The sequence below is a fragment of the Trachypithecus francoisi genome, unplaced genomic scaffold (genome assembly GCF_009764315.1).
Source record: "Trachypithecus francoisi isolate TF-2019V2 unplaced genomic scaffold, Tfra_2.0 Lachesis_group7, whole genome shotgun sequence".
Classification (NCBI taxonomy): Eukaryota; Metazoa; Chordata; class Mammalia; order Primates; family Cercopithecidae; genus Trachypithecus; species Trachypithecus francoisi.
In genome coordinates, this window is record NW_022681472.1 from 64107615 (window position 1) to 64132833 (window position 25219).

General features: G+C 37.5%; 1 protein-coding gene across 1 annotated transcript in view; it reads right to left on the reverse strand.

Annotated features, from left to right (window-relative positions):
* The window catches only part of RSPO2 (R-spondin 2), a 179215-nt gene that overhangs the window by 51037 nt on the left and 102959 nt on the right, over positions 1-25219 (reverse strand). Inside the window, exons 4-5 of the mRNA XM_033202973.1 lie at positions 8816-8959; positions 6220-6408 (exon numbers count right to left, since the gene is read on the reverse strand). Coding sequence (XP_033058864.1) covers positions 6220-6408; positions 8816-8959 — 333 coding nt within the window. The remainder of the gene's footprint in view (positions 1-6219; positions 6409-8815; positions 8960-25219) is intronic.

Consider the following 25219-nt stretch of genomic DNA (forward strand, 5'->3'; position numbering starts at 1 on the left):
TCCTCCACATTCTGAGTGTTTTGCACCCCCTTATATTCATGTCTATGGCCATGTCTATGCCCAAGACTGTGTCTAATTTGGAGATCCCTTTTCTGCCCCCTCATTTCTTCAGACCCTTACCCTCCAATATGTGAAAATTAGTCAATCTGAAAGAAATTATTCTTTGAAAAGAAAAACTACCACCACCATCACCAGGTGCCACTGGCTATCCTCTGCCCACTTTCAGAAAACGAGCAAAAATATTTTAAAAAGCGAGGGTGGGCTGGGGATATGAAGGGGATTCATCTTAAGATTCTGTTAAGACCCCTGAAGCAGGAATTTCAGACACTTTAGCTACTGAAAAGAATGTTTGGAGGCAAGTGGATCTTTGTTTAACACCAACTTAATAATTACACATTAACATTTTCAAAGTGGCTACTTAAGGGTTACCCTCCCAGTTCATAATCCCTACACACACACACACACACACACCACACACACACACACATACACACACATACACACACTACTATTAGCTTCCATGTAGCCAGAGTACCTGGAAAATAGTATCACTTGCTTAATTTAAAATGACTAACACAAATCATTGATTTCTCAGAGAGACATAACACTTTTAGCATAGCAAACAGAAAGGCAATAAGAATTTCCTTTTAGATATTAAAAATTTTAATATCGACATTCTTGACAAACTCTAAAAGAAAAGAGGTTGTCTCTTATCTCTTCTCTTCCAAGCTACTCTTTAGGGTCACATGTACAAAGCAGACCACATAAATTGTGACTCAAATGTAAACAAAATATAGAGAAATAAAGAACATATGTCCATAGCATATTTTCTTGACCCCGTCCCATTGAAAAATGTGCTTATTTCCTGCTCTGGGGTTAATCTATCACAATCTACAACCATCTTTAGTTATATTATCTAATACCCAGTCCACATGTTGCTGTCAGTTTATACACACACACACACACACAAAAAAAACAGGTTTGGAGAAGTCTTACTACTACTACCTTTTAAAAAGTAGATTTTTGCAGAGATTAAAGTTCTAAGTGGCTAATTCTTTTGTTTCCTACCAAGAACCACTTTTGAAGAAAGAAAGAATATTCTAAAATTAAAATAGTATACGATAGCAGATTTCATATGTACATTTTATCACAGTACTAAGAAAATGTGACTGGAGTTCTTAAAGAACTACTGTGTGGTTACTAAAAACTGCACTATGGTGAGTTGAGGCAGCCATGAGCAAAAGAGGCAGAAAGCTATCCCAGCATATGATAAAGCATCAACTTAATTACTCTAAGAGTCCGATATTTGAAATGTGTCAGAAAGCAAAAAACATGCTGGGCACAGAGCCTTCTGATGTGGAGATGTGTATCAGGTTACCCAGGGCTTCTGTGTAGGCCAAGGAGCAGTGGTCAGAGATGAATGTCGGATGTGGCTCCACACAAGGCAGTCTTCTTTAGAGGGCTGGCTTTGAAAGATTAAGGATGGCAACGACAATCTTGAAGCCACATTTTCCCCCCACCAACCAAGGACTCTAAAGGAGAGTAGGGCCTTCACAGGGGAAGCTGAATCAAAACAAAGCCAGTGGCTCAACACTTTAGTCCTTATGCAATGATCATTGGGATATGTTTCATCAGTGATTCCAAATTGGAAGGGATGGCGATGGCAGGGTTGTTTAAAAGCATTTGTGGAGCAAAAGTAAAAGTATTTCTGCATCGAGGGAGAAATAGTTAAAAGTTGGGGAGTTTAATGTTGGACAACCATGGCTTTATCTTTGGTCTTTATCATAAAGACCAAGGAAAAAGCACAGGAAAACAGGTTTCCTAAGCAGCAGGGTAATGGTCCTACTCTTGGTTCTACCACTAGTAACTTGTTATGTAACACCTTGTACCAGTCAGAGCCTCCATGGAGCTCAGTTCTTTCCTCTTCCCTAAAATATGGCAGGAGAATCAAGGATGCTCCAAAAATAATTTCCCTTCAAGCTTCAAAGTATCTCCTTCATTTAGATCTCTGATCAAATGTAACTCCCTCAATTTTCCTGATCACCCTACATAACATAGTATACCCTGACCCATTCACTAGCTCCCTGTCCTACTTGTCTCCACAGCCCTTGTCTCCACATGAGATTATGGACACTCACCCACTTCTTTATTGCAGCTATTCCTGCTAGAAAAAGCTCTCTAAGGACTCTTTGAGCAATCCCATGCCTAGATTTATGATTGGCACATAGCAGTGCTCAACAAATATCTGATGAAATAAATTAACAAAATGAGTTGTGATGAGGCTTGACAAAAAAAGCAGGGAGTCCCATACAGAGCGGATGGAATATTTCTGATTGAGATCATGATGTTAGTCAATCCTCCTGTGAAAGGGTAGAAGACCATAGCCACCTACAGATGACATTTTGTCCTGTACATGAGCATCCTCCAACATAATACCTTAGCAACCACAAATTTGTTCTTCCATGTGTCATTTAAATATAGGACAAAAAGTATGTTTATACTTTTGTATTAAGATATTCCCTAATGTACAACATGATCCAGACTTGAAATTCTTTCCATTTAAAGCTTTAAGTTATATATTCATAAATTGGTCCCAACATGATTTTCTTAATTAGTATATTCAGGGAAAGGGCAAAGGGAGTAGAGACAGTTATATCTGCAATGAGTACAGCTTTCATTTTCAAGTCATTCACTCTTTTTTTCACTTGTTTCCTATACTAAGTGTTCAATTTTTTCTCACATTGTCCATCTTTTTTTTTTTTTTTCAAGATGGAGTCTTGCTCTGTCACCAGGTTGGAGTGCAGTGACACGATCTTGGCTCACTGCAACTTCCACTTCCCAGGTCCAAGCCACTCTCCTGTGTCAGCCTCCTGAGTAGCTGGGACTATAGACACCTGCCACCATGCCCAGCTAATTTTTATATTTTTAGTAGAGGTGGGGTTTCACCATGTTGGCCAGGATGGTCTCGATCTCTTGACCTCGTGATCTGCCTGCCTTGGTCTCCCAAAGTGCTGGGATTACAGGCATGAGCCATCACGCCCAGCCTCTCTTTATTTCCACAGTCTTTTATGCTCCCTTTTCTCTTCTGTCATTCTCCATAAATCAGTCTGCTATGTTGGTAGCTAAGTCACAGGTCATGTACAGATTTAAAAATAATCTTGGTTAGTCTTTGAAGGACCAAGCAGAGTTCTCCCTGAAGTAGGAAGCTGAAAGCTGCTGGATGTGGAAAGTTTGGCAAATGCAGGGGGTAGCTAGCTACTGGGAAAGTGTTCAGATCCTTTGTTGTGAAACTACGCTCCTGGCCTTCCAAGTCTCTTCCTCAAATTCATATGACAGCCACAGAACTCGCCTGCATCTTTTGGCAATTAATCCTAGTATATCAGATTTTAGAACAGAACAGGACCTCAGAGATCACCTAACTCCCGCCCCCAAACCCTCAATTTTATGAACGAGGAAATGGAGGCCAAGAGAGGTTAAGTGACTTGTCAGGGCTCACGGAATTAACAAGTTGACACGATGTAGGGACCCAGATAGCTCCAGACCAGGACCCTGAAGAATGATTGTTGGAAAAGCCCAAGAAACCTTACAGGTTCTGCTATCAAAAATGAAAAAGCGAGATAACTGATCTAAAGGAAAAGTTTGGGAATGAAGAAGACTGAGTATTTCAAGTGTAAATTGATCTACTACTTAAGGTATTTCCAGATATTCTTTGATTTTTTTTTTTTTTTAAAAAGAAAGCAAATAAGCATATAACAGTTAAGGAAAAACTAGGCTAAGAATTACACTTTAAAAAAAAACTCTTAAAGCCATTTATGTTTTCATATTTAATAGTTTTCAATGTAATATCTTATATGCATAGTGATGACTATACCATTACACTGACCTCTAACTTATGCCTTTCAGTAATCAAAAGCAGCTGATTTTAATGTGCCGCTGCTTTAGTGTGAAGGAGCTTAAGGCTGCGTTTGTGTGCAATCAGGTTAAGATTGGTTCCAACAGGAGAAAAATCCATACATATGTTGCAAAGATCTTAAAAATGCCTGTATTCCCAACCTGATTACAACTTACATTTTTGCATGGTTTGTCAAAGCAGATCACTGAAATCAAATCAAGATGTAAAAAGGGATAAAGTGGCTTTCTTCTCCATTCTTCCATTAGTTGCCGTGACCTACTGAAGAAAGGAACTTTTCCCTCTCTCACCTGAGGCAAGGTGGGATACTCCCCTGGAAGTTACGCCAATTTTTATCAATTGGTGCTCAAGTTACAAAGCTAATTTTCTAATTTTCATTTCCTACATTTGTGAATATAAGTTACTTTATTACAGAATAATTTGCCATTTCTCTCAGCAATTATATTTAGTTTCCTTTTAATAAAACAGTAAACAAATTGATGTAACTTTGAAAACCTATTTAAAGGTTATATAAAATTGATTTTATTAAACTGAAAATGTAGATACAAGAATTAGAGCTATAGCCAGTCTTTCCTAATAAGTAAAACTTGGTAAAACATCAATAAGAACTAAATCAGTCTGTTACTGGTTTGTCAAAAAGAGAATATTAGCAGATGATGCATAAGCATTTCTTTTGGCATCATTTAAATTGCTGACAGTATCAAGTTGTATTAGACTAAGACAGTATATTGCTGTTAACATGAAAAATACAAATGGAATAAATATCATGGTTAACAGTCTAGCTGTTATCTAGAAAATTCTCAAGTCAGACTGTGGCTAGGTCAAAATAAAGAGTTTTGGAGAGGAGGGAAATGTGTTGCCTCTTTTACACACAAGCATGTTTGTTATAGGAGCATTTTCAGTTTAATTTTTGCTATTAATGTAAACCACAATTGGGGGACTACATTGCTGGAAGAGGAATGGGGGAGGGGCTAGTTATATAAACAATATACAACAAAGAAAGTCTTTATTTCCAATACCTGAATACATCAGGTTTGTTTTTAGGGAGAAGGTTGCAGGTTAAATGCTTTCAGCTATCCAAGAAGTGGCTTATTAGTTTTGTAAGAAAATATTTTCTTATATTTTGATTGAAAAATACCTAGTTTAAGTGAACAAAACCACCCTTGTTAGTGAAAAGCAGACCCACAAAAACTTTGTTTCAAAGATCCAGTAAGGAAAAGCAAAACTAATTCAAGAGAAAAAGCTGCTTTCCTAATAGTAGCTTCTGAATCTGGATCCAATAGTTCTCAAAGGTCGACTGGAGTCTTCGACTCTTAAAAGTTTTGTCTTTCTCTATGGATCATAGACATCCTCTATGAGGCAGCATAACATGGATATAAACCTGTTTTAAGTAGTTATATATTCTCTTTCTGGGCTATGGTCATAAAGCTGAAAAGTTATGCACCCACAGAAAGAATGAAGGCAAGCAAAATTTATGATTATTTTACAGAGTAGTTTTCCAAACACAACTTTTTTTGCTCTTCTATTTTGAGCGAATGGCAATGTAGCATCCGCTAGTGATAAAATAAATGTAACCCAGTGATTACTGCTTTAGGGACAGCACAGTGACAGGGCTCAGACCCGCACTTCAACTTACTGATTCTGCGTCGGCCAGCACCTCAGCTGTGTGCTCTTCCAATTTCTAAATGGGCCTAATCCTGTTATTACAGAATAATTACTGCAAATCAGCACAATTACTACAAAGATTTGAGTAAACACACACATACCAGTAGCTGTTTTCTACAAATTATTATCAAAACAAAGAGAAACAGCTAATTGTGGTAACATTAAGACAATGTTTATTCCTCCCAGTGTTTGGGCAAGTTTATTTTAAGTTGTCATCTTCAGCTAGTAACGATGCAGATGATTTTACAGACTCCATAAACCTTTCTAATCTAAACTCTTCTCAACTGAAAGTTGGCCGCTTCCCTCAGAGCAACATCTGCAAAGGCCTGATTTCATAAGAACCCACTTTTATGGTACATTTGCAGAAAAGGCCACCAAAACACATTTAGAAATCTCATTTTAGAAAGCTCATTACTAAGGTACTCTCCTAAATTATGTTTAAGGTATTATGAAAGTAATAAAATATGCACTTCATATTTTTCACAACTGAAGCATTTAAGTAAGTACAACAAAACTTTATCCCCTCACCAATATTATCGGATTTCCTTCAAAGATAAATACTTATTTTTGGAAGGGAGGGTGGTTAGGAAGCAGGAGAATTCAGAAAGCACACAGTACACAGTAGTGATTATATTGAGACCTACCTCCTGGACAGTGCCTCATTGCCATCTTGCATCTCCTGGATTCAGCAATGGTTGGACATGGTATTGTGTCTTTCACTGGCTTTTTAACAATTTGCCGTGTTCTGGTTTCCAGACCCCATTTAAATCCACATGTGCGATTATTTCTGCTACAAGTTCCCCATTCGCTCCAATGACCAACTTCACATCCTTCTAGTAAAGATTTTTAGAAAAAGAAAAAAACACAAGCACATAAGTTAGTATCCATTTGCTTTACTGTCATCAAATTTACATAGCAGTGTTCCTTCACTGGCCCCACCTTGGGATACCAAAAATTAAGTGGTACAGTCTTGAAGACCTATACTCGCCTTTTGGGAACTTTAATTTTTTGAACCATAGAATACTTCTATCAAAAAAAAAATACCCCTTAAGTAATTCATAAGCTGTTACTTTCCATTTGTCTTAGTTCAGTTTTCAAAGGATGCTATTGGTCAGTTCTGTTTTTTCCTTCAACTTTTAAGTTCAGGAGTACATATGCAGGATGCGCAGGTTTGTTACATAGGTAAATGTGTGCCATGGTGGTTTGCTGCACAGATCAACCCATCACCCAGGTATTAAGCCCAGCATCCATTAGTTATTCTTCCTGATGCTCTCCCTCCCTGCATTGTCCCCATCCTGATAGGCCCTAGTGTGTGTTGTTTCCCACCATGTGCCAATGTGTTCCCATCATTCACACGTGAGAACGTGTGTGGTGTTTGGTTTTCTCTTCCTGCATTAGTTTGCTGAGCATAATGGCTTCCAGTTCCAAACATGTCCCTGCAGAGGACTTGATCTCGTTCTCGTTTATGGCTGCATAGTATTAGATGGTATATGTGTACCAGTCTATCAGTGATGAACATTTAGGTTAATCCCATGTCTTTGCTATTATGAATAGTTCTAATGATACTAAAATGTGTAATCTTTAAAGAGTGAACAGTTAAAACCTAAAGTAGAAGACACTATTTTCTACCATGACAGAAGACAAAATTTTACAGGCTAGTTCTGGATGTGCGTCCACCAAATCCATAAATGTGTTTTAGTTTGGAAGCACTTGGTGAAAAAATGGGGAGCTTGCTTTGCATTTTCTGACTTTCTTTTCTTTCAGCAGGTGTCTGGAGACCACAGTTCTTATTCCCCATATTGGTGTACATTACTATAGTTTGAAAAGTAAACAAACGTGATCAGTCATTTGAAAATGTATGTTTTTACTACATACGTAAAAGCCTTTAGCATCCCCTATGTTAAGTCTACATAGTGGAAAATAGGCTATCCCCCAACTCCCAGGGGAGGGAGAGGAGGAAGTAAAAGGATAAGCATATACAAAGCTAGACCTCCTCATCAACTTCACCATTAAAACTCCTCTTCATGCTAGTGGATGAAGGCTGAGGTCCAGAGTCTGCATACAATTAATATTTCCATCTTCTAGACATCAGTGGGTATCATAGCTGCTTCTTAGACTTTTCAAAGACATTTAAGATTTTTTTATTCAGAGAATGCATAAGACTCTATTTATAATATGCTTATAGTTAAGGATTTCAGCGTTTCCACTGAACATTTGTAATGTGTGTGTCCTGACTCTCAAAAGAAAATTCAATATTCAGAATATGTTCTTCTAGTGACTTTCTTATTTTAATAGTGGTGCCTATATAAATGTATTAATTCACACATAAGTAGAAACACAAATGCACATATTTCTTCAAAAACCACTTATTTAAATGTCTTCTCTGCAAGCTCTCAAATACACAATTACAGACTACTTCAGTAATATTTTCATAGAAAAATTTCAAATTTTCTTCTAAGTCTCCATTTTAAGGGATGTAAAGTCTAATACATAGCTGTGTTGTATATCATATCAGATATATAACAGCAAACGAAATTCTGGGGAGGGAGCATGTCAATACATCCATGATTAGATTAAGAGATTCATCATAATGTAGTCACTGACAGATCTTTACCTTTCAATCAGTGGTATAAGAATGCCAAGGTATTTTACTAACACTCTCAGAAGATATAAAATTTATAAAATGTGTTACTATTTTCACAGATAGAACATATATATCAAATTATGCATTCTAGGTATATAAATTTGGTAATCATTTTAATGCATTTGTAACATATAATCAACAAAATATGGCACAAATAATTTCTTTTCAAGTTTTTTTTTTTTATTTTACACAAACAGCTAAGCAAGCAGTTCTGTAATTCCACACATAGCAAAAGCAATAAAGTAGTTAGCTGATGTGGTAGTGCTTAAAACCTCTCTTCTAAACAAAATGTTTTTCTCTAACAGTTACTAATAATTTATTAAGAAATAGATGTATTACACAGATGATTAAGAAAAAACTTTGTCAGCACTTAAGTAGCTTAACCTAGCAAATGCACAACTAGCAAATTTTACAGCAAGAGATGAGACTATCCAATTGTCATGATACTTAAAGTCAGCAAAGAACTTAATTTTCAGTTCTACTGAACAAGAGAACCAGTTTGTTTCTTAGTTTAAATATATCTAGCATGCATATTTTTAAGAAACAGGTGTTAAAATAAAAGTTGCAGTTTGAGAGTCACATTAAAAACTACTCACCCACACATTCCATGGTTTCTTCTAATGGTGCAAAACCATCTGGACATTCATCAAAGCAACGGCCTCTATGCAAATAAAAGCCTACTTTGCACTTGGTACAAAAGTCTTTGCTAAAGCAAGAATCGCAGTTTTCTATTCTGCATCCTAAAAACAATTTTAAAGAGAAAAAAGAAAATTTCAAAGAAATTTACTTGTTTTACAAACAAAACTTTTATAAACTCATAGGTTAGGCCATTTGAAATTCTCATCATCAGAGAAATATTGTTTAACTCATTTGTTTCCTAGCGCCATCTCATTCTAAATCATTCCCGTCTCTTCCAACAGCTTACTACATCAATAATCCAAGAGAGAATGCCAGCCCAGGGTCCCACGCGCCATGAGAACTTTCGGAAATGTTAGTGATCTCCAGATGGGATTAAAACAAAAAATTCAAAAAAAAAAGAAAACACTCCCTCTACAAATTACTTGCTGCCAGTATTGAAATCTGTCCTGCCCTCAAAAGGCCTCCAGTGGGAACACTGTAATAAGCATTTGTGTATAGGAAACGAGTTAAGAATTTTTAAAATGTTTTCAAATGCATGGTCTATTTTATAGGGCACTGGTCAACACTAGCACCTACATTCATCAGAGGGTGACCTGGGTGGGGCCGGGGGCGGGGTGGATCTTTAGGTCATTTTGTTGAAAACCTACAATGTGTCAAAGGCTTTACACATATTTCCATTGAATCTTCACAATAATCCTACATGTGGGCATTAGAAACTCCATTTGGCATATAAGAAACCTGGGACTAACAGAGTAGCAGCTGAATTGGTTCTGAAAGCCGCCAAAACCATCTGCCTTTTAAATCCATTCTCTTTCTCTCTGTAACTCACTCACTGAAGCCCGCTAGGAGTTTGTGAAACAGATGTGCTTTCAGGTCTGTTACATCTGGGTGTGAATACCAAGCTCTGCCCTTACCAGCTCTGTAACTTTAGACAACTATATGCCTCTCTGAGCTTCTATTTCCTCCTGTATTAAACAGGGGCATCACTGATCTTACAAAAACTATTGTAAGGTTTTGGAATAATATATGTAAATTGACAGGCTCATAATAGGTAGTCTGCAGATAGAAGCCACAGTGAATTAGAAACATGTATTTTTCCACTAAACCACCTACATTACAATAAGGTATAAAAAGCAATAATTTATGAGCTTGTATTCTAGATCAGATTCCCTTGTAGGCCAGTAACATCTGGGTCAGAAATCCTTGGCATGCACAGGTGAAAATAAATACACTCTCTTAACTACTTTTCAAGGAAAGGAGAGAAGTTTGGAGGACTGGTAAATTCCAAGGTCAAGTTTTCAACAGATTGTAGTACATTATTACTTGTAACAGTTTTAACTGATGCAATTGACAGCACGTAAAGTCCTATGAAAACTCTGTGACATCACATGTATTCATTTAACAAGCCTCCAGAACTATACTTCCTGCTTTAAGGATTCAGGAAGCTTTAAGACATATAGTTCCCATAAGCAAAGAGATAAAGGGGTAAAAATAAAAATGCAGCCAAGATGTTAAATCACTGAAGATTTCAGTGCTTTAAAGGCTACATTTAAAGGCTAAAAATAAATTTCATTAAAATAGATATAAGAAATGACTGTGTCTAGACCTATTAAAAATGGCAACTCTTTGCCTTTCAATTTTGAGTCTAAGCAGGCTTCTGTGTATTAAATGACCAGTATGAAGCAGCTAATGCAACTTCTAAAATGTGACCAAGTTTATAAACAGAACACCAAATATGTGTGGCTTAAAGTCCACATACAAATCTACACTACTGCTCCTTTGGTGGGGAGGGAAATGGTCAGCACAGAAGAACAGTTTATCACCCCATAAAAGGTTCATTTGTAGACTTAAATGCTTTAACCTATATTTTAATAAAATCATGGTCCATAGCTGGTCAATAACCTCTTAATCATGGTCAAAATACATGACCATTATGTCCACAAATTGTTAGTTTTCTTGCTATATTTTTTAAAAAAACAAGCAGCCCTTCCTGCTGTAGAGTTATTTTCCAAGAAATAGTAACGAGCATTCCAAAGGATAAAACAGAACTAAAGGATGAAGAGAAAAAAAAAAAAAAAAAGAGCACTTAAAGAGAAAAAGAGGACTTTACACTTCGTAAATCAGCTATCATCTACAAGGTCTGACTTCTCTTTAAAATAAAGCCACACCAATAAGCTTTTTGGCCAAAAAGTTATAGCATTTGGAATTAATTTTATCAGGCCGTTTGCTGATCTTTACTGTTACTTGTAGCTCCCTTCCCTCATTTCATTCCATGCTCCTAATACCAGTTCATAGAATATGGAATTGCTGAAATACCTATCATTCTCTGTAAAGTCCTGAGGACTTCTTCAGGTATAAATCCTGTTGGATGAAAGCTTAATTATTTGTTATTGAATTCAAGTAGAATATAAATATGATATGTTCAAATTGTAGAAAATGATAACCATTTAAAAGTACAAGGTGAATTATAAGTAATGACCTAGAAAACCCATTGTTAAGTTAAAAAAAAGAGACAAGTTGGCTGGCCATGGTGGCTCACATCTGTAATTCCAACACTTTGGGAGGCCAAGGTGGATGGATCACTTGAGCTCAGGAGTTCAGGTTCAACCTAGGCAACATGGTAAAACCCCATCTCTAAGAAATTAGCTGGGGATGGTGGTGTGTGCCTGTAGTCCCAGCTACCTGGGGGGCTGAAGCAGGAGGATCACTTGAGCCTAGAAGGTCAAGGCTGCAGTGAGTTGTGTTTGCGCCACTACACTGTAGCTTAGGCAACAAAGTGAGACCCTATCTCAAAAAAAAAAAAGGCAAGTTGCAAGATATATATAGTACAACACAAAACTACGTATGCTTGCATGTGTTCATCTGTATGAAGTAGCTTAGGGAAGTTAATTTAGGGAGGGGATAGAATTTTCAAGTATGTTACAGTTATTATTCTGAATCATATCCTTTAATTACATTTATGTAATTAGTATCGTAGAAAAGGTTATTACAATATGTATTTGTGACCTACTTAAGTTTATTCAAAAAGTGCCACTCCATTAACATTGTAAAACTAAGCTCTTTTAACAGGCAAGAATAAAGGCATCTATCCCATCTAAAACTTTTTCAGATTTGAGTGCATGAATTATACCCCTGATTTAATAATGTTGAACCTGCTATAACCTTCAACAAATACCTTCATTTAGCCATCTCTTGCCAGTATCCTTTGTTTTCACATGTTCAATAGTGTTGCTTTTCCTTCACTCAAATTTTAAGGGGAAAAAACTAAAAAAATTTTGTCTGTGTAATAAAGCTTTTTTAAAAAATCTTTGATCAGTGCCAAGTCCTAGCACCTGAAGCTGTGCTGACCATCCTGGCCTCATTTGCTCTTTGCCACTACATTAAACCAACACAGGCGGCCCATGCATTTGGCAGCCTGCACTGACAGAGCTCATCTGCTCACAAACACCTACGAACCCAATACTTTTTATTCTTTTATTTTTATTTATTTAGAGACAGACTTTTGCTCTTGTTGCCCAGGCTGGAGTGCAATGGCACAATCTTGGCTCACTGCAATCTCCACCTCCTGGGTTCAAGTGATTCTCCGGCCTCAGCCTCCGAGTAGCTGGGATTACAGACATGCACCACCACACCCTGCTAATTTTGTATTTTTAGTAGAGACGGGGTTTCTCCATGTTGGCCAGGCTGGTCTCAAAGTCCCAACCTCAGGTGATCCACCCGCCTCGGCCTCCCAAAGTGCTGGGATTACAGGTGTGAGCCACTATGCCCGGCCAAACCCAGTATTTTTGAAAGCAAGCAGCACCACAAGCCACCTAATCCAGGAGGTCTCCTACTTGACGTGCTTCACAGTCCTTGATGACCTTTCCGAGCAGCTCCAGATCCAACCACAACCCCCTGCTCTGTTCAGCCATTTCTCCAAGAGGTAACTCTTCTGCTTTGTAGGGGTCGGAGGAATTCCTGTGTAGTCTCATAGTCCTATATTTTCTCCCCCAGCTTGTAGCCATTTTCCAACAACTACTTAAGCATTTTATCCTTAATTGGGATTCATATCAACTCTATTAACTCATTTTTATATAAAAGTAAAACATTCTCATTATAAGTAAAAACTCAAAGCAGTACAGAAGGTTTACAGGAAAAAATAGAAATCCTTTTTCTCACCTGAACGGCACATCAGGCCTACTCCCCAGAAATAGCCACTGTGTTAACAGTTTCTTCCATACACTATAGAAAACCTCTATGCAAATCTTATAAATGAGTTAGTCACCATTAAAACACCAGTAGGATAATACAATAGATTTTTAAACCTTAGAAAACTGTATACTACATAATAGGTGTATTAAAATTTATTAAACATAGGCCTTTTCTATAAAAATATGGGCTTTAAGTCCTCGTTCAAATAAAAGATCCCAGTTTAGCCAACTTACACGCTTCTAAATTACAGTGCCTCCTCAAAAATGTAACCCACCAAATGAGGACTGCCAATATTGGTTTAAGTAAAATTACTGTCCAAGTGAAACTGCCTCCAAATGCAGTCTGATGGGGCTGTCATTTGGCAAGAAGGGCTTACCCCGGCCAAGAAACAGAAAAATAGGCTGAGTACCCTCTCTCCTATCCTCCCACAGTACCCTGTACAGGCTTTAATATAACATTTTTCAAATTACACCACAGTCCAGCTCAACAGTTCATTCCCAGCATTCTCAAGGAACCTAGTATGTGCCAGACCCTAAGAACCTAAACCCATTCCCTATCCTGGAGGTGCTAAGCCAGAGGGGTCCATGTGGCACTAACAGTGCACCACAATGTAACAGGAGATATTAGAGGCATGTCTTAGGTACATTAGAGACAGAAAAGGGACCCATTTCTGTCCTGCCATTCAGGTTTTTTTTTCAGTCTGTGAATTCCCCATTCCTAACACAGTATGGGAAACATGGTGGAGTTTTAATGCTTGCTAAGTAAATGAGCATGAATGTCATTTAAAGTTCAATTTCTGTAATATTTGCATGCTTAGTGAGAGATTGATTGCACATGTACTATGTATTTCTAATATTAAAAAGCCATACTTGTTGTAAAGAACTGCAAATCATATGGAAGAACCAACAGTTAAACACCTGAAAACAATTATACTGGAGAATGTAACTATCAAAGGAAGGCGGGTGATGTGTGCTATGAGTCAGAACTTCAGATGAGCAAGTTTTAGGGAGACAAGGAGAAGCAGAGTCCTGACAAGGGTGGCTGCCCTCACGACGAGGCAATAGAGAAAATCCACATGGCAAGCTGACGGGCCCAGTGAGCAGTGGCTTGGAGGAAGAGGAGGTTAGGTGATGGGATGGTTACTTGAGTTTAGAGGCTGTGGGTGGGGATTATAAAGTATTCATACTTTGAGTGGCTTTAAGTATTTAAGTAATAATTAGTATTAATAAAAACGAAGCTCAGTTCAATATTAGGGGCTTAGTCTGTCTAGCAGTGAGTAGTCCCTGTAGATTCTGGCCATGAGCATAACATCACCATGTTTCCTCATTGAGACAGGTAACAGTACCTAAGGGCCAATCATCCTGACAGGTACATAGAAGCACAGATGAGAAAACAGTGCTTACACCTCAGGATCTTCAGTCTACTGAGGGGAAAGCTCCACAGAAAGGCAATTAGGGAATAAAGTGACTACTCTAAGCTAGATGTATAGACAGAGTGAGCTGGGGAGTGAACATTTTCAGAAAGTTAACCTTCCTGAAAGCAGAAGAGAGTAGAGGTCAGGAAAACCATTGGGAGGCTCAACACTCTAAGAGATAACAGTACCAGGGAGAGGAGTTATGATGAATCCATAAAAGTGACAAACCAAGTGGAAGAGAAGATGAAAAACTGAGAGAAGCCAAAGATCACACAACTATCCTCTCTTCCTTTGGTCTCAACAGTGCTCTCAGGGCACTCGGCAAATGGACAGAGTTCCTTTTGTTTCTCTTTTCCAGCTAAATTAAGATGACAACAACCATCTCTTTTTTGTTTGTTTGTTTGTTTTTTGAGACAGAGTCTCGCTCTGTCGCCCAGGCTGGAGTGCAGTGGCCGGATCTCAGCTCACTGCAAGCTCCGCCTCCCGGGTTCACGCCATTCTCCTGCTTCAGCCTCCCGAGTAGCTGGGAATACAGGCGCCCGCCACCTCGCCCGGCTAGTTTTTTGTATTTTTTTTTTTTTTAGTAGAGACGGGGTTTCACCGTGTTAGCCAGACAACCATCTCTTAATTGAATATCTCAGCATGGTCAATCAGATAAATGAGTAAAGTAAATCCTTAACAGCAGAGAAACATCAACCTTTATTAAATCTAGCTGTCAAAATGTAATTATATATATTACGATCAATTTTTGGAGAAAGCGAAGAAGTCAATAAAGTAGAGGGAACCTCAAATACCCCTAGGAATCTATGTTCTTATTTCTTCATGCCCATCAGGGTTGTGAATGTCAGACTGCCTTAGCACACCATGAAAATCCAATTGCTTGTTGCTCCAACTACTCTTACTTTAAACTAGCATCTCTGTTCAGAATGTGGTAGTCACTGACAACAATAGGGCATTTATTTAGTCCTCAAGTAGCAGATGCAAGGATCAAAGAATATCAAGCCAACCTCTAGAAACCTCTAGAGATCTCTATGCCTATTACGTGCTAAAATTTGAATAGAAATTAAAGGCAGTTTGTTCCCAAAACACTCAAAATTAGACTTTTAGCAAATTTTCACATGGAAAGCACTAGACTATGGAACTTAATATAAGGTTTTTAAAATTAGTTTTAGTTTAAAAATCTAACAATTTCAAGTACTATTTAACATTTCTTCTCAAAATTTGCAGTGGGGTTATAAACATTCCTAAGTTTATGTTTTCAAAATCATGCATTTCTAATATGTACCATTACAGTAATTCCCTTAGACTACGTATTAATAAAAATTACCTAAAAGCTAAAATTACATTTTTTGTAATACAGTCAAGTAACATGCAACTTATTAGAACTTCATTATATTTCAACCTAAATAAAAGATGGATCCAGAAGTTTCAGGACTCAGTGTTTTATATTTACAATTAAACTATTTGAGTGATGACATAGAGAACCAGCATTACTAAATTAACAGAAGATCAGAAGATCCAGGGTTAAAGTCTGTTTATAACCCAGTAGAATGAGTTTAAGTCAAGATTGCCTTAATTAGGATAGTTGGTATAGGATGAAATTCAACTTTGTCAAATGCAGAACAGGACACTTAGAATTAAGAGCAAGGGGCAGGAATAAGAACTATGTTGAGAATATAGTGGCCACTCAAATAGTACAGTGGTTAGCAGATCTGAGGTTAGAGTCTTGGACCACTTACTATTGTGTGACTGTGGGCAAGTCAGTGAAGCTTTCTCTGTCTTAATGTCCTCATGTATTTTTTTTTAAAAAAAGGTATTATCAGTCTTTATCTCACAGGCTTTTTGAGAGGATTCAGAGGCTTAATCAGTGCAAAGATCTCAGCACAGAACCTACTGTGTAATTAGTTATCAAAAAGTGTGAGATTTTATGAGTATAAAAATTTACTACCATGCGATCCGGCAATCCCACTGCTGAGTATATATCCAAAAGAAGAGGAAATCAATATATCAGAGAGAGATCTGCACTTTCATGTTTATTGCAGCACTATTTATAATAGCCAAGATATGGAATTAACCTGAGTACCCACTAATGATTGAAAGGATATTTTATGTATATACACACAATAGAATGTTATTCAGTTATAAAACTAGAATGAAGTCCTGTCATTTCCCACTACATGGATGGAACTGGGGGACATTATATTAAGTGAAATAAGCCAGGCACAGAAAGGCAAACATCAAATATTCTCATTTACCTGTGGAAACTAAAAAAAGTAGATCTCATGGAGATAGAGAGTAGAATGGTAGTTACCAGAGACTGGGAACGGAAGAGGATGAAGAGAAGTTAGTCAAGGGCTACAAACATATAGTTAGATGGAAGGAGTAAGTTCTAGCATTCAGTAGTACCATAGGAAAAACTACAGTTAGCAATCATTTATTATACATTTCAAAATAGAAGCGAAGAACTGTAATGTTCCCAACACAAAAGATAAATGTTTAAGGTGATGGATATCCTAACCACTGATTTAATCATTTCATGTGGCATTCAGATATCAAAATATCACATGTACTCCTAAAAATAAGTGTAACTATTAAATATGAATAATAAAATAAATTTTAATCTAACAACTAGGACAAAAGGATTGCAGTCCAAGATGGCGAATGGAAGGAAGCTCAAATAGGATATTCCATATGAAAAAAAGATATAATTTTAATAAATTGTATAGATGTAGTTATAATAAAATGCATATATATGCACTACTCAAATAAAGGGCATTACCCACTGTCTAGAGTAAACTTAGTGGCTTCACCCTTGTTTGGGTCACACAGCTTAACCAACTGATCACAATCATTTGTTGGGCACCTACATGGAAAATCACCTGCTTTGAACATTAGGAACCAGGAGTTAAGAAACCAAGATCTAAGGGCAATTTTGACCTGGGGTGGGGGGACAGACGGTACATATCACATTCTTTCTGTGCCTTACTCCCTTAACCATCAGATAAGAAGGCGGAAATACCTGACTTACCTATTTCATACAATAAAATCCTGACCTAGGCTGTGATTTAAATCCTCAAGTTCCAATTAGGTACAATGAATTTCTATCTAGAAATTTACATACTGTTCCTTCAGATACCTATAGAGTTCTATCTTATATGCCATTGTATCTTTTATTTTAACTTCTGAGGATATATATGCTGTCAAAAAACATATCAGGAAAAAATATTTAACTTGAAATGTTGCAACAGTTCACTTTTTAAAAACTCCAAATTCACACTTTGCAATATGCTGCTAGTAGCTTCACTGTAATATTTTAATGTTTAAATGTTATATCTTGCCCATCCACAGAGAAAAAATATGAAGAAATATTGACGCTTGTGTAAAATTATGTGGTCAAATAACAAACTCTGAAAATATTGGCTTTATTTCTCATATATTCAAGTGATGCATATTTGAAATCATTCTCAAAACAAATGAAATCAAAATAAACACATTTGCTAAGAACATTAAAGCTTAAAGAGAATGTTTTTCCCATGGTGGAGGTAGGAAACAGTGGGAGAAGGACAACTACCTCAAAATAAAATAGGAAAGGAATGTAATAGTAATTAAAAGTTTCAAAAATTGTAAACCAAATTAGTATCTCATATCAGATTTTAAATTCCTGCCACTATTAGAACTCTCATCTTGGTTACCTCTTGTGCTTTTCCTTTTATGGTAACTTGTCACCCTTTTATATTAAGGTAGAACTAGAGCGGTTTAATCAACTTCAGACCTGCATCTTAGTTGGATTTTTCCAAATGTTGGAAAATGCAGATCTCTCCACCCAACTAAATGGAAAAGCATATGTAAGCTAATACATGTGTTGCCCTCCACTCAACCCTCATCCAAGGAAAACAAGAAGAATCTCTTAATCCCTTTACACTCTAAATAGACTAGGGCAAACTTTTCCTATAACGAGCCAGATAATAAATATTTTAGGCTTTGCAGACCATACGGTCTCTGTCTAAACAACTCATCTCTGTCGTTACACAAAATGAAGCCATAGACAATATGTAAATGATTCAACATGGCTGTTTTCCAATAAAACTTTATGAGCATTGACATTTAAAAGTTAATATCATTTTCATGTGTCACAAAATATTGTTCTTTTGACTTTTTTTGTCTTAAAATCTCAATGACTTAAAAATCTAAAAGCTATTCTTAGCTTAAGGGCCCTACCGAAAAGATAGCAGTCCAAATTTTGCCCCTGGGTCATAGTTTGCTGACCCTTAGGCTAGAAAATTACTGAAATCCCTGGGGTACCTTGATAGAAAAAAGGAAAAAAAAAATAAAGAGTTTGATTTTGAAAACACCAAATGGTAGCATTTAAGCTTGGGGAGGCATAGTGATGTCTTCCATGTACCATCTGGCTGTGGGCATAAGACAAATATAAGATGAGCATGAGGATGCTGGAATTCAGTTATCTCGACTCGACATGGGAATACTTTTATTTCAATATTTTTAATTTTATTCACACTGTATTGATAAATCAAGAATGACAACTCCTGATCAGTTGTCAGTGGGTCAATATTCCATTCTATTTTAATAAGTGTCTAATTTCTTTCTTGCTGTGGCACTGACTTTTGAACGAAGTTGCTGGTTGGAAAGAAAAGAAGAGAGAAGAACTTTACAAAGCCATGTATTTGGGCTGCAACTAGCTTGACATTTGTGTCCAGTCCTATAGTTTATGTCCAGTCCTATAATCCAGTATAGCTGGACATAAATGTCCAGCTATAGTCCTATAGCAAGATATTTTAATTGCTCTGTTTGTGAGCGTGGCTTTGTCATGTATGCCAATCCAGTTTGATGATAAAAGTAGATACAGTCTTGGTTGTACCATGAAGTGGCAGGCAACCCTTGGGCCAGTTAGTGGACTTAACAGAACGCCTGTTACCTGCTCTGTAAATGAGGATATTAACTGCCTCGCAGGATTTCCAGATGTGATTTAAAAGATGCAGGTCAAAGTATTTTTAAAACTAAAGCATTAGGCATATGCTTTATTTACATTAAAACAGCACAAGGTGGCATCCGCCTTGGAAATATAATAATAGAATGATGTTGCCAAACTTGGGTCTATACTGAAATAATAGGCTCACTTACAAGAACTACCAAATCCACAAGAAACAAACTTAAGTTTGAAAAATACAATTACTTCTATTAAATGGAAAGTCAGGACTTTCACTTTCCAACCATTAGTACTGTTACTAAAAACAAAAGTAAAATCTTCTGTAAAGAGTATCGAAAATCATATAGCCACCTTTCTCACAGAGAAAAATGTTTATTCTAGCTTTTAGACTACCTATTTGATATCATCTATCTTCCAGGGCAAATTAGGAGAAAGAGTGCTCTTTGAGTTTTCCATAAAGGGTAATGGAATAGAATTAAAACAGGGTCTACATCTCACAACAGGCAGCTACTGCATTGCAACTGTGGATCAGCACATTAAACAGTGCACTGTGCAGGTGAATAACCATTACTGAAGTTGTTAATATCATCCCTGATCTGGCCTACTGAAATCTTTGATGGTTTATCCATACAGGTGCTACAGATCACAATGACAAAATTAAGACTGCTTTATTGCAGCTACAAGAGGAACACTGTGATCTTGCAAAAACACACATTTTTCATGTCATTTCTCTACTTTAAAATGCTTCAATGGCTCACTTACACTTGCAGAATCAAGTACAAACCCTTGATTTTAAAACTCAAGATCTTTCTTGCTAGGCATGTCTATCTACCTTCCTAGTCTCATCTCCACATGTACCTTTCACCTTAGCCATGTTCAGTTATGTGTGTGAAGTTTCTTGAAAACATCCCCTGCCCTCCCAGCATCCAGCTACCTATGATAGTTCTTCCCTCATGGTTTTACCAACTCTGTCCATCATAATCCCCCTATTAAATGTAGAAAACATAGCCTGTCTTATGCTAGTCTGTATTCTTAGGTCCCAGCATGGGGGCCTGACATGGTAGATGTATCTACTGAATGATTAACAAATTTAATGCTAAATATCCATCAGTTTAGAATAAACACAGTCTTTTTTTTTTCTTCTTCTTCTTTTTTTTTGAGACAGAGTCTCTCTGTCACCCAGGATGGAGTGCAGTGATACAATCTCAGCTCACTGCAACCTCTGCCTCCCAGGTTCAAGTGATATTCATGCCTCAGCCTCCCAAGTAGCTGCGATTACAGGTGCCTGCCACCATGTCTGGCTAATTTTCTTCCTTTTTGTAGAGATGGAGTTTCATCACTTTGGCCAGGCAGGTCTCGAACTCCTGACCTCCAGTGATCCACCCTCCTTGACCTCCCAAAGTGCTGGGATTATAGATGTGAGCCAATGTGCCCAGTCCATTTTTTATATTTTAGTGTAATAGCATAATTTTATAACAAACAAAAATATTTCAGATTATACAGAGCTACATTTTCAAATTAGGCACCAAATTACTAAATATCATGTTAAAGTTTTTATGTCTCATGTTTTGTCTTTAAGAAACAAAGGTTGCACAGTCCTTAACCATAAGCCAAGCAGAAATAAGAGTGGGAGGGAGAGACTGAACAATAAACTAGACTTAAAATACACAGAAAGTCATAACGTGACCAATACTGTAAAAAGAAACTGCCAACATCAGATATTAATCCTTTACTGAGATGTTTCCATAGACTTAAGTTACTAGGATGCTATTATTCCAGAGTGTGTTACATAATTTGTCTAAGCTTACAGAGCTAGTTACTGTCGGAGCTCAAATCAGAGCCTTCCATTTCTTCCAATCCAGTGTTCTTTTAGAGACAAGATTTACCATAAACTGATTTCTCCTTTTAGAAGATAAAATTGAATGTTTTGATATTTTTAATGGGATTTGAAACACTTAAACTGATCATTTGCTTAAGAAAGAACTAGGCAACAAAATTCAGATTTTTCTAATACTTGCGTTTATAACTGCATAACAGTTTTGTCTGTATTACATCATTTAAGGTACAGTTGACCCTTGCACAATGCAGGTTTGATCTACATGGGTCCGCTTTATGAAAGAAAAAAATCAATTGACAAACGTTTTGTTTTATCCCAGTCATACGTACATCCAAATATAGCCAGTTGTCTTGCAAAGATGGATTTTCTTCAGAAGAAAGCATAAAAGAACTGAGAGACTCAGCATGTAAGAGTATCCGGCTATCTTCTAATAAGCGGATAGTGGGGTGTCCACCTCACCAAGTGATGTCCAGGGTATTAACCAGCTGGTAGCACCTCCTGCATAGTGATGTAAAGCCACTTCAGGGCAATGAGCTTTCTCCAGCTGGCAGGACCCTGTTAACTCATGGAGTGCCTTCTGCAGACTGGGCTATAGGCAAGGTCCCTTTCAATTTGGGAAAGAAACCAGCACAAAAGAATGTTGAAAGTGTACCACTTCAAAGTGAAGACCTACCTCTCCCACCTTCTGCCAAAGGGGAACAAATCTTAACCCTATCCAATGATGTATTTCTTTTTTATGATGGGCAGTTGAACAGGGACCAAATGATGCATTTTTTATTTTGTTTTCTCCAAGAGAAGCTGCATAGTTTAATTAAAGAAACATGGGCATTAGAGTTAGAGAGAATCCTAGATCCTATTCTTAGCTCTCCATACTTGTGTGTCCTTGGGGTAGGTTTGCAAAACTCTCTGAGCTTGTCAGATTCAGGTTTAACCATATATTAGCATCCTGGTAAGCATTTAAAGCATAATAAATATTTCTGGTAATATCTGCTCCTGTGATCAGTAGTTGTGATCAGTATTAATAGTATCGTCAGATGTGACAGGATAGCAAGGAGATACCAGATCCTAACTGGCTTTTATCTAAAACAGACTCAGGTATCCGACTCTCCAATGAACATCTCTACACAAGTGTGTCATCTCAAGTCAACATTTCTAAACCTGAACTCCTTTTGCTATCTATCAATCAAAACCAAAATCAATAATATCCAATAATACCACTAAATCAATAATATCTAATAATCCAATAATAATAATATCCAATAAACCAGTATTTGTACAATTCTTAAAAGCAGAAACCTGATTGGGCTTGGTAGCTTATGCCTGTAATCCAGCACTTTGGGAGGCCGAAGTGGGCAGATCACCCCAGGTCAGGAGTTTGAGACCAGCCTGGCCAACACGGTGAAACCCCATCTCTAATAAAAATACAAAAATTAGCCAGGCGTGGTGGCAGACATCTGTAATCCCAGCTACTTGGGAGACTGAGGCAGGAGAATTGCTTGAACCCAGAGGGTGGAGATTGCAGTGAGCCAAGATTGTGCCATTGCACTCCAGCTGGGGCAACAAGAGTGAGACTCTGTCTAAAAAAATAAAATAAAATAAAATAAGCAGAAACCTGTGAGTCATTGAGGTCTCTTCCCTCTCTGTTACTCTTGTGTCCAGTGAACCACCTTCTGCTGGTTCTATCTTCTAATCTCTTGAATCTGTCTCTTCTTCCCTACTTCAAGTACCACTGCCTTAGCTGAAGTCCTCGTTTCTGGCCTGGGATTAGAGCAACAGCTTCCTAATCGGTCTCTGTGCCTCCTCTCTGGCTCTGCTCAACCTATTTCCTCTGCTGACAACAGACAATATTCTACAACAAGAGCATTATATGTCTTCCCAGCTTACAAATCCTCCATCCTCAGTTTCCAAGATTTCATTTCTCACACTTTGCATTCCAACGCTCAAGTAACTCTCTGCTGAGTACCCTTTACCCTCTTGCTGTTATTCACCCTACTCCTCCTTCAAGATAGTTTTATAACACACTCTCTGGGAAATCTGAAGACTCACCCATCTCCGAGGGCAAGTCAGCTGATGCCCCATGGGTTCCCTGAGCAGCCGATGTGTCACCCTCACAGTTCTTAGCACATTCAATTCCCTTCCATTTTGTTTTTTATAAAACCACACATTGGCCCTGCCTAGTACATAAGCAGTAAATGTTTGCTCAATGTGTAAACTATATTAAGCAGCCTAAGACATCCCCTAAATTATAGTCTTCCCCTCTCTTTCCTCAGTAGATAAATACTTACTAATACTGTTGGGAAAACCATGCAAGTGGCTATTTTCATCAGGCTTCCTTAATTCTAGCACTGCCTGTATTCCAAAATTAAAGAATATTATAGGCTTCTAAAATGTAGTCCTTATCCATGTGCTGGTTTCATAAAGATTAAACTAAAGTAAAATAACTCTAATACATGATTTAGAACGTTTCTGGTTTAAGTGTAATCAGAATACAACCCCTGAATTTGAATCCTATTACCTTTAGTTGGTCAACATCAATCACTCATCTCCAGGTCTTCTATCAGGTCTTGTCACTGGTCCTTTCAGCCCTCATGCTCGTGCATTTCCTCTAAACCTAGAATGCCCCTAACTCTTCACAGCCTCACCACCCAGGTTAGATGGTGAAGGAAGGGAAGGATACAGCTGAGCCCCACAATTTCTCATGACTAACCACTAACTTGTCCCTTCTGTGATCCCTTCTATAACTGTGCAACACACTGACCCTACTGGCCCACTGGGCTTCAGCATCACTTTATGTAATGATGTTATCTCATACTGTTGTCTAATTCTGTATCAGTTTCATATGCAACCTGATGGTCTCCAACCTAATGGTCCAAGTATCTTCCAAATAAAGACATTTGTTATTTTTATTTCTCATGTAATCCGAAACATACTGGGGTTCCATCAATATATTTGGAGGTCTGCATCTTTATAGATCTTCAAACACATTATATAGAATTTATGGTACTTAATTATATGTGTGTCCACAGTTGTCCAGATTTGACTAAAGACACTTCAAAGACATTTATGTTAATTCTAAATACTTAGATTTTTTTCCCCCCAAATGCATCATTAAATTACATTATTCAAGAATGACAGACTGGGCGAAGTGGCTCTTGACTGTAATCCTAGCACTTTCTGAGGCCAAGATCGGTGGATTTCCTGAGCTCAGGAGTTTGAGGCCCGCCTGGGCCATGGGCAAAACTTCATCTCCGCTAAAAATACAAAAAATTAGCCAGGAGTGGTGGTGCACGCCTCTAGTCCCAGCTACTCGGGGGACTGAGGCACAAGAACTGCTTGAACCCAGGAGGTGGAAGTTACAGTGAGCTGAGATCATACCACTGCACTTCAGCCTGGGAGACAAAAAAAAAAAAGAAAGAAAGAAAACAGGTGTTTCTAAGGGCACTCAAACTTGATGACATGTAGTAATTCTTTAAAAACACCTAAATAGTGATCTTGGAGTTCACAAATTAAAAGATTATATTTAACTTTGGATTTTCTTGTATGTTAAAAATTACTAGTTTTTAAAACCTGTGTCATTTTACTTCAAAAGCAAAATGTAGCAGCTCACACCCGTGATCTCAGCTACCTGAGAGGCTGAAGTGGGAGGGCTGTTTCAGGCCAGGAGTTAGAAATCGGCCAACACGGCAAGACCTCATCTCTAAAAATATTTAAATAAATAAATAAATAAATAAATAACAGCCAAGTATCTCTAAAAATATATTTTTAAAAAATTTAGCTGGCTATGGTGGCGCATGCCTGTAGTCTTAGCTACTGGGGAGGCTGTAGGGGGAAGATCCCTTCAGCACAGAAGGGATTGAGGCTTCAGTGAGCTATGACTGTGCAACAACAACAAAAACAACAAAAAGGAAGGAAAGAAAGAAAAACAGGAAACAAAATGTAGTGTTCTCTTAGCCTAAATAGATATTTCACAAAAT